At 45.2% G+C, this 13329-nt stretch overlaps 1 protein-coding gene across 3 annotated transcripts in view; it reads right to left on the reverse strand.

Annotated features, from left to right (window-relative positions):
• Positions 1-13329, reverse strand: part of LOC135366914 (rap guanine nucleotide exchange factor 4-like) — a 334286-nt gene that overhangs the window by 86126 nt on the left and 234831 nt on the right. For all 3 annotated transcript variants that reach the window (XM_064599902.1, XM_064599901.1, XM_064599903.1), the window contains one exon: positions 12031-12177. In XM_064599902.1, coding sequence (XP_064455972.1) covers positions 12031-12177 — 147 coding nt within the window. The remainder of the gene's footprint in view (positions 1-12030; positions 12178-13329) is intronic.

Raw genomic sequence — 13329 nt, forward strand, 5'->3', positions numbered from 1 at the left:
GAATGGAGTCACGCTTTGTACAAGCGAACGCCGCCATTTTGACACCATCGGTCACCATGCATCGATCATGTGTTCCGTTCTGTAGTTCAGCTTTCGCCAAATTCTTCGAAACCTCCTCTGGTATTTATATTTACATCGTTCTTCAGTGTACTGTACAGGTAAGTGCTAAATGTATAGCTCCGTCAGAGGAGCGCGGGCTGCGCATTGGAGACAAAATGGTGGATATAGTAGCAAACGACACGGTATCTCCACCCCACACAGAGGGAGCCAGTAGCGACGTAATGCGCCATCTGTTGAGTGCGCGCGGCCGGGTCCTCGACGCCTCGCGTGCGCTAATCCAATTAGGAAGAGCAAATAGGATGACATATTCGTGCTTCACAGATGACGCTTTCTTTCTGTGACGCTACATACCACAAAAAAAAAAAAGTAAGGAAAGCTAATATCTTTCTCCAGGGGTGGAAACAAAAAACAAAAAGCAGTACGCCATTGAACGAAAGAAACCCCGAAAACAGAAAAAAAAAAAATCCGTCTGGTAAAGTCGTAATTGCCTAGAACCCCATCCCTCCCCTCCAAAATCCTAGTTTAGGTTTCAATTTCTAGCTTTCAGCGTTGCGTGAATTCAGCACGAGCGCACAGCCACAGAGTGCACTATATATATACCAGCGTTCTCATTACGAAATAGAAACACGACGACATCAGCGATATAATACGGGCCATTCATTTTCCTTGCGCCTTTCTTCTCTGCCACCGTCCGCTGTGCGTGTACGGGCCAGAATGAAGCACTAATCTTTATGGTGTATGAGGGCTTTTCCTTCGATGGAAGAGGAAAGGGCCCATCATTTGGGAGGACAATAGCGTAGTAAAAAAAATAAAAAAATAAAATAAAGTTGACAGAATATAGTCGCGCAAGAAGCTGAGGCGAAAGGATGAATAACATTCTGTGCTGGCGTGTGCAGGATTATATCGATAATGGATTAATTGTAACGGCACACACTATAGGTTTATGCAAGTAATCTCTGCTTTTGATATCCTCATTGTCGGTATTATTTTGTAACGCTGCGCGAATATTAGATTTTTTTCTTTTTTTCGAATGTCGAATTGTGTGATCCGGTATTGCAATACTGAGTCGCATATGGCATTCCATGTTCGAATTCCGACTCGACGAAAAGTGTATTTGAAACCGAATATATTCGAGCAGATTCCCAAGCTCCGCGCGTGCGACAGAAAACGCTACAGGAAAAGGTATATGTAACAACGTAGGTGGTGCGTTATGAAAAGATTCGTATGCGACATATGTTATATATATATATATATATATATAGGACGGTTGCATAACACATAACATGACTTCGGTTATATGGCTCTTCGCTCTCTATTGGCTTCGATTTTAAAATGACAATTTATTTATTTATTTCATGGTACCCCAAGGGTCCTAATGGATATTGCATGGGGTTATTGGTAATGCAGTAGTGATTGAGAAAGGAATGTTTGCTATATACAGTTTTATAAAATACTAAAGTGTTGGAGTTGGAGTTAATAAAGAAAAACTACAGTGTGATAGAGCCATGTACAGAATGTTACAATAAACAGTAGAAAAACATGAATGCGTACAGAATAATATATATATATATAATACAACAACACTATATACGTTGATGTGAGTGGTGATCATGATATAAGAGTGAGGATTTGCCTGCGGAAGGTACATTTTTTGTCGATGAGTGGAAGGTTAGTGGGGTGGTCATTCCAATCGATGACAGTGTTCCAAAAAAAAAAAAAAAAAAGAAAAGAGAGAGAGAAAGAAAAAAGCAATTCACACACTCTGTGTGTGAATTACCGTTTCGTCTTACTGTCTTGCGTAATGAGTCTCACTACCTGCTAATAGAAATTAAATCACCTATACTATACGTTTTATGGATTGTGCACAATTTTACGCACAAAAACAGCTTTCGTGCACGTGCATGCGAGCGTGTGTGTTAGTGCATAGGCGAGTCCTAAGCGGAAGTATAGAAGCGACATGCATGTGAGTAGGATAAAACATGATGAAGGCGGAAGTTGATGGAAGAGACGCACAGAAAAACAAATCGATATCGTGTCATGAACGCTCTCCTCGTTCATCAACCTGGCCTCCTCTTTCATGATGATCGAATCGTGCGCGGAATTTTCGGCCCAGATTTGTTTTCGCGAATCCGTGACGGAGTGAGGACTGCGATGAAGGAGGAGGAGACGTCAATATGCGTCCTGGGCCGACTTCAGGGGGAACTGTGCCGGTGGCATCCGTCTGCCGGAAAACTAAGGAAAACTTCAGACGCCGCAGCCGGTGATAGGATTCGACCCAGCCACCTCCCACCCCACAGCAGGAGCATCATCATCATCATCATCATCTGTTGGCTCAGGGCCTGCAAGCGTTACTGAATGTATCTTTATCCAGGATGAATGCACGTTAGTAAGCAAACAATGATGAATATTTTTTGAAAAGCAGAAAGAAAGACGAATAATATAAATAACACTTTAAACGCACCGCGTACAACTTCCCAGTTGGTTAATAGTGACACGGCAGGTAGCTATTGGTGTCATTACGATACTTACATAATCATGATTTTCAGGGAAAATGTTCAGCGATATCGGCCTTAGGGTGACTCATAGAGGATGAATGGACGTCTAGTAAATTGTGTAATCTCTAACAAAGGCAAAATGACGTCTGATATACGTGACGAAGGCAAAGAAGGTTGCGAGTTCGAAACTCACCGAGGGCGCCAGTAATTTGGAGTCACGGCGCTGCGTAGGTTGCGCCATACTGTTGCTATGAAAAGATGGGTGTGTGAATTCCCCAGAAATCCATTAGATAGACAGAAAGCCAGTACAGTGCAGCCTGATTTATGGCCCCTAACTAACTAATTAACTAACTAACCTATGGCCACAGTTGTTCCGCGACATGAATTCTTGAATTGTCAGTTCAGCAAAGCTAAGCAACGTAACATCAGTAGCTTATCGCGTTATTAGAATCCTTATCGCGAACACCTTCCGATCCATCAACAGGGGAGTTTGGATCTGGCTTCGGCTCGACAGCTTCCTTTATTGAATCGTTTCCGTATAGAGTGCTTCCCACGAATTATTGATTAATTGAGAAACTCCAAGGAGTGCGAATACAGAAATACAAGTGTTTCGCAATAGACTGCAAAGCACCCGTACTACGAAAAAAAAAAAAAAGAAAAATTAGCTCGCGAAAGCCCCGTTTTAACGAAAGAAAACCGCTCACAAACGGCAGTGTCGAGAGATGTGCAGGTTGAGCACGGATAGCTGAACGTGTTTTCCCATTAGTCAAGGAGTCTAACAGGAATGCATCCATTACCTTCAGGAATTCTCCCACCGCATTACCGACGCTATCGTGAGGAATTTTACTAACCTCATAAAAGGAACGGAATTCACCGGGAAAGTGGCCTTCATCGCTGTTAACGGATAACGTTCAGGCTGCGATAGCGGCGAAAGGGTGAAATCAGAATAAATCTCTCTATCTCGTCTGTACAGGAACGAATCGCTAAAACAATCAGCACACTCGCGGTGTTCTTCTCTTTGGACGTCTGCCTAGAATATATAATTTGATCGCTGCGCGCGTTGAAACCAAAGAACGACTTGTTAAAATGATGTAGGCGGCGTGTATACTTGTGGGATTTGTCGATTGCAATGCGAATGAACAAAATTGCACAATTTGATATGTCAAACTTCATTGCCATTTAGTGGCACCTAGAAAAGGAACGACGCTTAAACTAAAATGAATATTAAAATTTTAGAGCTCAGATTTAATTTGTTTAGTTTAAGTTTAGTTTCCGTTTCATTTGAAAGCGTCAATAATTGTGTGATGGTGCGAAAGATATTTAGTGAAAGGGAGTCAAATGTGTCGAAAGGTCTCCCGTAATGGGCAACGGTAAAAATAGAACCCGAAAAATCCATCAGCACACCTCTGCACCGATCGTAATTGAATGTCAGTGGGGCGGCAGTTGTGGAGAACCGAGTGTCAGTAATCTTTATTACTTGATCTTTATAGTCCTTTCGAAAACCGCTTTGATGTGGCATAGTCTTTTGTTTCGCAGTGCAACGCAGTATGTTCTATCGCGACGCTGTGGAAAGTCATATCAGGACATGCTTCCTCTGGGTAAACGCTCTGAAACTCAAGCGTAAATAACAGGACCAGTGATACACAGCATTACGCCTCAAGGCACACACGTGACCTGCTTCTCCATTAATTTACGGTTCTCTGACGTTTCACTAGAAATGCTAATGTTTCATGTACAAGGCGAATACACTGTTTTCCGAAGGTTACCTCATAGTTGGGGATGTGTCAACCGAATCCGCAAATCCTAGGAAGGTATTCGAGATTCGGGAATCCGAATAGACGAGTTCAGAAAATCCCAGTGCTCTTTGCGCACACGCATTGCATCATGGGCGCTTGCTGAGCGGGGGAACAAAGGATAATCCTTCACATTGCGCTTTCGCTGACCTTGACACGTCGTGGACAATGGACCGGTAGGGGAGAAATCGGAACAGTTTGGAAGTCACCCGTTTCTTTCGTATTAGTAAACTCCCACAGTTCAAAGCGGCGCTAAGCACTCTGGGATTTTCTGAACTCGTCTATTCCACGTGCCCAAAACGGGAAATCGATTTTTTCGAATCAACCAACCACGTTTGTTTGTTTCCCCAATAGCAATGGTGTAGCATTCTGCTCAATGAGCGGAAGTCATCCCCATATCATCGTCAACATGTATCTCTCTCTTGTTTGTTTCTTTCTACAATTGGCGCCTCCAGAATCCGGCGAAAGCTTCATTGGCCGACGGGAGTTTTCTTGTTTGCTTGTTTACATTGTTCTGGACAAACAGTTTAGGCAGGAACTGTTACATTACAAGTTTAAAAGTAATATGGTATTGCTTTTGACCGTTGCTTATTTTCATGGAAACAACTCAGACTGGAGAATTTGTGTATTTCTTGTAGTCGATGAACAACGTGTTAAATATATTACGTTTAAGGTATATGGGTATATTTTATACTGAAACTCAACTATTATTCAATTTATTTTTCATTAAACAAAGGTGTCATATTCTGCTTCAAAACAGTTTTCGGTAGAATATTTTCCCCCCCTGGCTTTTTAAACTCTTTTTATAGAAAAGATTCGGAAAATGCTGGATTCGTAATATCTCTAGTCCTAGTCCTTCGCTCATTGTTTCATACTTTCTTCATACTCTCATTCATAGTACTACCCCCTTCTGATACTAACCAGTGTGCCCTGGGGTGGTGAGCCAGAAATTCACAAAGTCACAGCGCTCAGAACGCCCTCGCATTTTATTCAAATGTCTACTTCGTCGTTATTACAAGTGCTCTCGCACAGCGATCGTTTTCAAAGTCACTGGAAGATAAAATGCGCCTGAATTACGGAGAACTAACTACCTTCCACAATGGATACAGCAGTTAAAGGTCAGCGGCGTTCAGAGCTATACAACGACGCAACTTTTCGCACGGCTTGTTACTCCCTCCTGAGATGCTTTCGGATCTCTCTTTTCTTTGTGCGCGGGCCCGTTAAGTTGGCTCCACGCTACTTCAATTAGCAGCGACGCCGCAGGCAGCTATTGCCCAACAAAAACAACAGCAGCAGCGTTAGACGACTCCGGTGACGGCAGCGGACGTGACCAGGATTCAGAACTACCCGGCGTACAAGAGAAATGACAAGGACCCGCTGTTGCAGCCCCATAGCGCAGGACCGGCAAGTCGTGCAGGCTTCCGAATGAATGGGCGTTGTAATGGGACGGCTAGAATCGCTATACATGTCTGTAGTTACACTGGTAGAGAACGAAAATTGTTCGCCTCGAAGTCATATCCAAGACGTCTTATGCGTGTGTTCTACAAACCTCATTTGGATTTTGTTAGTGGAATCGAAACTGACAAGTAACGCAAGCAAAAAAAGAAAAAGGAGAAAGAAAAAGGAGAAAGGAAAAAGGAGAAAGGAAAAAGGAGAAAGGAAAAAGGAGAAAGGAAAAAGGAGAAAGGAAAAAGGAGAAAGGAAAAAGGAGAAAGAAAAAGGAGAAAGAAAAAGGAGAAAGAAAAAGGAGAAAGAAAAGAGAATACAGGAATGATTTAATGTTAGCGTTATTGAACTTTTACTAGCCGGTTACAGTTAAGGGTGATGCTATGGCCAGTTCGGCACTGTCGCGACTTTTATGTCACGATTCTTTCCCTCCTCCTCCTCCTCCTCCCCATAGTTCCGTTGCTAATCAATTTGGCTCTAACTTTAATCACGTATCAATATCTGAATTCAAGCTCTCCCTACGGATAATGCCCTTTTTGTGTGTGTGTTACTGCAATTTAATCTATACCGCACTTTTAACCTCTGCGTGATGTCAACGTGTCATGACTTTTCTCATTACCTTCTTTCCTCCCCTTTCACAACAGAGAAAGGTTAAAGTTACGCGGATAAACTAAAGCGTTTCCGATATCGTAGCCTTCAAATGAGATTCATAAGCAGCATTCATGATATGATTTTAAGAAGAAATACAACGGAGATTTTTGCTTCAAGAGTGTGAGGCCCGCAACTCCACATCACTTGCACCAGTTATACTTTGGAGGAAAACTTCATACATTCTTTCACAGATTGCTGCCAATGATTGTATATATACCCCGTGTCACACGAGTTTCTCGTTCAATACTTCTTCCGCATCATTCCATATAACGTCTCGTGATTGATGACGGATACTGCATCCTTCGAAGCCTGCTGTGCTGCCCCAATTCCTGACGTCCATTTCAGGAGGAAGCGAGATTTATTTTCTCCGGAAAGCGAAGAACAACCGAACCCGCTTCGCTGACGCGGCAATAAATAAATAAATCGGGGCAATTTCGTTTCCGCATCGCCAAGTTCGCAAGCTTCAGTCGCTACAATCCCATCAATCAAAGCAGCGTGGAGCAACGTCTTTACCGTCTGAAGCCATCAGCGGGGCAGAGCAAAATGACACGACAATGCTGTCGTCGAGGGAATCAGTGTTGCTGCCAACAATAACAAATGCACGACGACGGTCCTATACGGGGAGCTGCCAAACCTGACGAAGGGTAACTTTGCCGAACATCACGTGCAAATGATAGGGTTAGAAGAGCGTCTTTGCCCAAGCAGCACAATGTACTGAAAGTCGAGTGCAATGGGGGTGGACGGTATGTGTCTTAGCAATGCTTTTTAGTTTCACGAGTCTGTTCAAGGCCTTCCACCTACCCGTCCACCCCTATTGCACTCGAATTTTAGTAGACATTGTGCTGCTTGGGTGGTTGTAGAGTCACTAAATAAGCTTCGCTTCAGAGTATCGACACTGAGGTCCAAAAGAGAGCAGGAGCACCATCTTGTTTCCGCACCACACTGGTACCATCCCCAGTTGAGGATCAAAGACGGCAAACTTAATGCTCCCTGTGGGATAGAGAAGTGTGTATGATTGTTGTGCGATAATCCATGTATTGCTAACCAGAGGATGTCCCGAGGATGTCCCGAAGTGACCTCAAGGCCGTCAACATTGATGAACTGCTTGCAAGAGAAACGAACATTTCACTCACTGCGCATGGCAACCGTGGCGCGGAAACAAGATGGCGCATGCTCGCTCATGGAACTCAGTGTCGATACTCTGAAGCGAAGCTTATTCAGTGACTCTAGGTGGATGTACTGAGACATATGGTTTAAAGAACGCGATGAAGACAAGGACTGACATAGGGTTTCTGTGTGTCGGTCCTTGTCATCGTCTGTATTTGTCTCAGTATCACGTGATGTTTGGCTGTCGCATGGCGTACTTTCTTTTTTCTGTTGAAGGGTTGAAAACCCTGCGAATCTGTAAGGAAGATGAAGGGAAGTGCCTCAAGACGAGAACCGCTCATATTTCTAAAAGAGACTTTTTCTTTCTTTGTTTGTTTGTTAGGGGATTTCCGTGGTGGAATTCTAACTTTATTCGACAGATTTTTCTTCTCATCTGTTTGCCGCAGACTATACGTAAACGTCCCGACCTGACCGGATCGGGACACACATCTCCATGTTTCTTTATTATTATTTCGTGTTAACGCCGCGGAGCATCTGCGGCTATGAGCGGCGTACAGATGTGAACAGATGGATAGAGGACAGCAGGATGGGGAGTGGGGTACAGGGGGGGGGGTAGTACGCGTCCTGGGTCGACTTTAGGGGGAACTGTGCCGACATTCATCTGAAAAGTCTCCGGAAAACACCCAGACAGCACGGCCGGTGGTACAGGTCTTCAGCACGTCCTTGGCTACCACCAATTAGCGAGACGCCTTATCCCGCTCGGCTATGCCGCTGGGCTCCATATTTTTCTTTCTTTGCATAGCGAGACATATATCAGGAGAGAGAGAACAGAGAAAGGGAGGAGGAGCACGGGATCTCGGAGCGGCGCCCGAGAAGGAGTTAGAGAGCAGCTACTTAACGCGCACAGCCTGCGTGAAGAAACGACGTTGAGCGCTCGCGATCACGTGACAGCAGAAAGCTATGACGTTTTTCGCGTCTTCCGCGCTGTCGTATTGTGTGAATACACTTTCGGGGGAAAATGTGGGAATATGGACATGCGGCGGCACCCTGCGATGGCAGTATTTTCAGAAATTTTCAAATTGGGATTCGTTTAATACTGCTTTGCTGTCTTCGTTTTTACGTCCCTTGCGGATGTTCTCCTTTCTGCGAAGTACGACACAGCTCGCTACGAAATCGAAAGAGGATTATATTTCTGCAACAGTCTTAAGTTTAATGCGCTTTTCGGGGATGGTCGCGGTAGAGTTTGCTTTTCTTCTCGGCATTACTTTCCAACATTGGCGCTATACCGTTGTTTTAACAGGGTGTATAACAAACTCCGGCTTTCAAATTCCCCGACTTTCCAAGGCTTTCTCTGACTTATTTCAAACGAATTCCATGACAGAAAAAAAAAAAAAGAAAAAAGGGGAACTTGCTGCCTGCTCCTACGTTTTGATACAGATCCACCATAAAACAGACCATTTATTAGGTATTAGCGAGGCTTTCCTACCTTTCTGCCTCAGCGCTTGTCGTACTGGCGAACTGCTAGTCGCGGTAACGTTGCTCCGGCATCGTCGTTCAACCACCGGCATCATCACGGCACTAATCTTCCGTTTTCCCTGACTTCAGCTGCTTTTTGGCCAAAATTCCCTGACAATCTCCTGACTTTTCCAGAAACATTAAAATCCCCTAACAATTCCCTGTTTTCCAGATCTTCCAGGTTGGTAGACACCCTGTTTAACCAGTGTGACTTCGTCGCCATTTCAGCATGTGCCTTAATAGACCTCTCCCTGTTTGTAAACAAATGACGTCATAGCGTTCCACAGCGCCACCAATTTGGTAGAGTAAAAGAGTTGGACTACGCTCGAAGCTAGAAGCGATAACAAGGTCGCGCCCGAAAGCCACGGTCTTGAGTGGGTTACGATGGTCCCTGGAAAGGACGCGACCTTCGGTCCTACTTTTCTTTCAATAGGAGGCAGCGAACAAATGTCCATTTTTGTGGAACCCAGCCCTTCCCTTTCGATTTGTTTCGGTTTCAGTCTGTCTACCAACGTCATGATGACGTTTCTCGGGTAGAGGTTCATTGAACTGGAGAGAAACCAATTCAGCGAACTAGCTAGGACATTTCGAGACGGTGCGCGTCCTAATGCAGTTTGCATGAATCGCGTCGAGGGACCCCGTAAGAGTAGGTCGGGGGCGCACATTAAAGGGCGTGCCTTGCGTTTCGCTACGTGTAGTATTTCCAGTACTAGTAACGCAGGGGAGTTGGGCCGGGCGGGGCGGAACTTTGGGGACGGGTTCTATACTTCCAGGAAGGTCGTTGTTGCTAGACCCACGTGCATGTCATCTACATACAGCGGAGCTGTTTTCCAAACACCGACGAAAAGGCACCATTCCACCATTAACAACGTATACATATATATATTTGGGTGCGTGGTACACCCAAAGAAAAAAGAACAACAATTTGAGTCCTTATCTGCACTAAACGTATGACCACTACGATTAGTTCCTTCTGAGACTAAGCGCATGAAAGATGCGGTATTTAGGGATTGTTTGCGTTGTTTGGGAGTAAACCACCACCACCAGCAATGCGGAAGGGTATCGCCCCTGGCGATGAATAAACTCCCCATTCATCGTCTTCGCAATAAAGTTCTTGTTGTTGTTGGGAGTAAATCCCAGAATCAGCGACTAAAATGGGGAGTAAATGCAATACAGATGACTAGGAGCCGTAATTAAAGTTAAAAAGAGCTCTGAGGGCAGAGCGTTGGTGGGCTGGATGTGGCCAGGGGTGAAAACTGCTTCGTCCCTGCCCAAATCCAGCCCACCAACGCTCTGCCCTCAATGCTCTTTTGATCTTTTCGGACACCATAGGACTTAGAACCTTATTATGAAGGGGTTCATCATTTCATTCCCCACATCACCACCAGGAATGGGGTTGAGTATCGCCCCTGGCGATGAAACTCCTCATTCATCATCTCGCAATAAAGTTCTTGTTGATGGGAGTAAATCCCAGGGTCAGCGACTAAAATGGGGAGTAAATGTAGTATAGATTACTATGAGCTGAAAACTGCTTGGTCCCTGGCTAAATCCAGCCCACCAACGCTCTGCCCTCAATGCTCTTTTGATCTTTTCGGACACCGTAGGACTTAGAACCTTATTATGAAGGGTTTCATTATTTCATTCCCCACATCACCACCAGCAACGGGGTAGAGTATCGCCCCTGGCGATGAAACTCTTCATTCATCATCTCAAAATAAAGTTCTTGTTCCTCATTTACTCTTTTTTTTCTCTTCTTCAGAGTGCATACGAGTATGTCAACATGATCGCTACCGAGTAAGTCCTAGGCGGCTCGCATTTTGGACCACGATCACCTGACATGGAGAGAAGGTGGAGACTTCTTGTTCGTAATTTATAGAAGTCACGTGCACAACGGACCCGGGAATGGCGATGCAGACGAAGAATGTGCACGAAAGGGTCAAGGAGGACGTCTTTACAAAAGGAAGGGGAAACGACGTGGTCTGTGTGGGAGTTACGAAGGAAAATTTGGAGATACTGGGTACGTCAGGGTCCGGTCTGGGTATAGCTCTCCTGGCTACGAAGATGCATGTGACACCTGAGCATTACGTATATTACACTGCTACTGGCGGGTGCTTGAAAATACACATTGCGCTCATGAAACAAGTTCGCTTCGTGACTTGAAAACCCGAGACGAGTTAGGGACGATAACAGACAAACACAAACACAGTCTCGCACAAACACAAGTTCGCTTGTGACCGATACTGACACTGTATATGCCTTTTTTCTCTTGGGTGGGGGTGGAAGGAAAGCGATATTTGCATTGCTCGCGTTCACCGTCCTCTGTATGTCGTTGCGTTAATTCTATAAAGCATACTTAGCAAAAGGGCCTGGAGGAACCGAACACGCCGATTGTTGTCTTTATTACGTTCGAAACGTCACACGACGTCACGTGAAAAAAGTTTCCGGTAGGCTGGGTTTCGATTGGGGGCCTTCGCGCGGGAGCTCGTGACGTATCTCGGGGAAAGACTGGGCGTTTCACGGTCGAGCATCGGGTCCGTGGGTTACAGAAATTGAAACTGACATGCCCTATAACTGATCTGACACGCAAACGTCGTGAATAACTATTTAAGCCCGGAGGTAGGAGTGTGTGTGTGTGGGGGGGGGGTTCAACCCCCCTCACCCCCCCAAAAAAAGAACCGTACTTTTGGTAGTGCATCGCATGGAAACGCTGTTTCGTGAAAGACGAAAGCGAACGGCGAAAAGCAGCACGACGTTGCTGTCAAGTTAAGAAACACGGCTTTTGCACGCCTTTGCAAGAAACTTAGCACCGTACGCGACGCGAAAGCGGACAGGGAAGGTCACACGCATCTGTCTGCGGCCTCTGCCCTTTAATTCATCCAGCCCGGGGGAAGTAATGCGCGCGCGCGCGCGCCCAATTTCAAGGTCATCCCTTCGGACTATCAACAAGGAGACTGTATACTCACTTCCCAGATGGATCGAAAGTCCTTCTGCTCAATCCGCAGCAGTTCACAGTACTCATTGGTGACGACGGTGGCACTGTGGGGGCTGTTGTCCAGCACTGATTCTCCGAAGGCCGTGCCGATGCCCAAGGTGCACAGCGTCACGGAATCCTGCACAAGAAAAAAGCGCTCTGCTGGAACAACCCCGCGCACACCATTGCTGTCTGCGATGCTGGCGTTTTGCGAAAGGAAAACACACACACACACACACAAGCAACTCCCGAGGATGATGCGACTGCGCACTCCAACCCTTCGCCGCGGAGGAGGCTCTCCCTCCCTCCCACCACTTCCCCATCGATATAGGGATGGATGTGTAGGGAATCGGGAGAGGAGGAAGTTTTTCGGGGGTGAAGACGTGGAGCGAGAATCGAAGAAAGTGCGCCCGCCGATGGTGCCGTTCTCAGTGGATAGTGTTGAAACAGAAAAAAAAAGGAAAAAGAAAAAAAGTGCACTGCTGTGTGAGAGGGAGAAACGTGTCGGTATGGAGAAAGGTCTAGAAAGAAAGCAGTATGTGTGTGTGTAAGGTAGTTAAAAATGAACGCGCTAAAAACGCATTAAAATGAAGGTGTGGAGTTTAGTGAGGTGTGGTGTCATCGTCGACGTTCTTGTTTGAGTTTTATCGAAGATTCGAATTTGCATGTGAATAGTCATGTTTGATAAGTAGTCTGGCAACCTGCGCTTGTTATTCAATGTATACTTTCTTCTTAGCGCTTCATTGAAGTATTTTGATGCAAAAGGAAGACTGGAATAGAAACACTGGGTCATCCTTTAGCGGTTATATAGGGTCGACTCGTGTTTGCTTCAATCAATAGCGCAAGCGGATATGCGCTTGTCTTCAATCATCTTGAAATTTCTTCTTGAATTTCTTCTTATCTTCAAATCGAAAATTCGGCAAGCTACTGGTTAAAAGCAATAGGTGAGATAACGTGAGGTAAACTGTTATCACTTTGCACAAAGGTCTTTGTCATCAAATTATTGTCTAATCCACCTATCTAACCATAACCAAAATCAACACTGTCTAAGATCCATTTCCAACATTCCTTTCAGAAACAGTATCCTGACGTTGTGATCAGACGCGTATACCATTTCTCTCCTGATGTCGCACCAGAGAGCTGACTCAGTGTTCCTTGTTGCTGGATGATCCTCTCCACTTTTTATCGCCACATAATCAATCAATGTATCTTTTCAAAAATTTCTCAGTGCCTTCGTTCTCAAATATGAGAAGCTCAAATGCTGACAAAGACACGTGGGATCATGTTACAC

This window comes from Ornithodoros turicata, chromosome 8 (assembly GCF_037126465.1).
Source record: "Ornithodoros turicata isolate Travis chromosome 8, ASM3712646v1, whole genome shotgun sequence".
NCBI lineage: Eukaryota > Metazoa > Arthropoda > Arachnida > Ixodida > Argasidae > Ornithodoros > Ornithodoros turicata.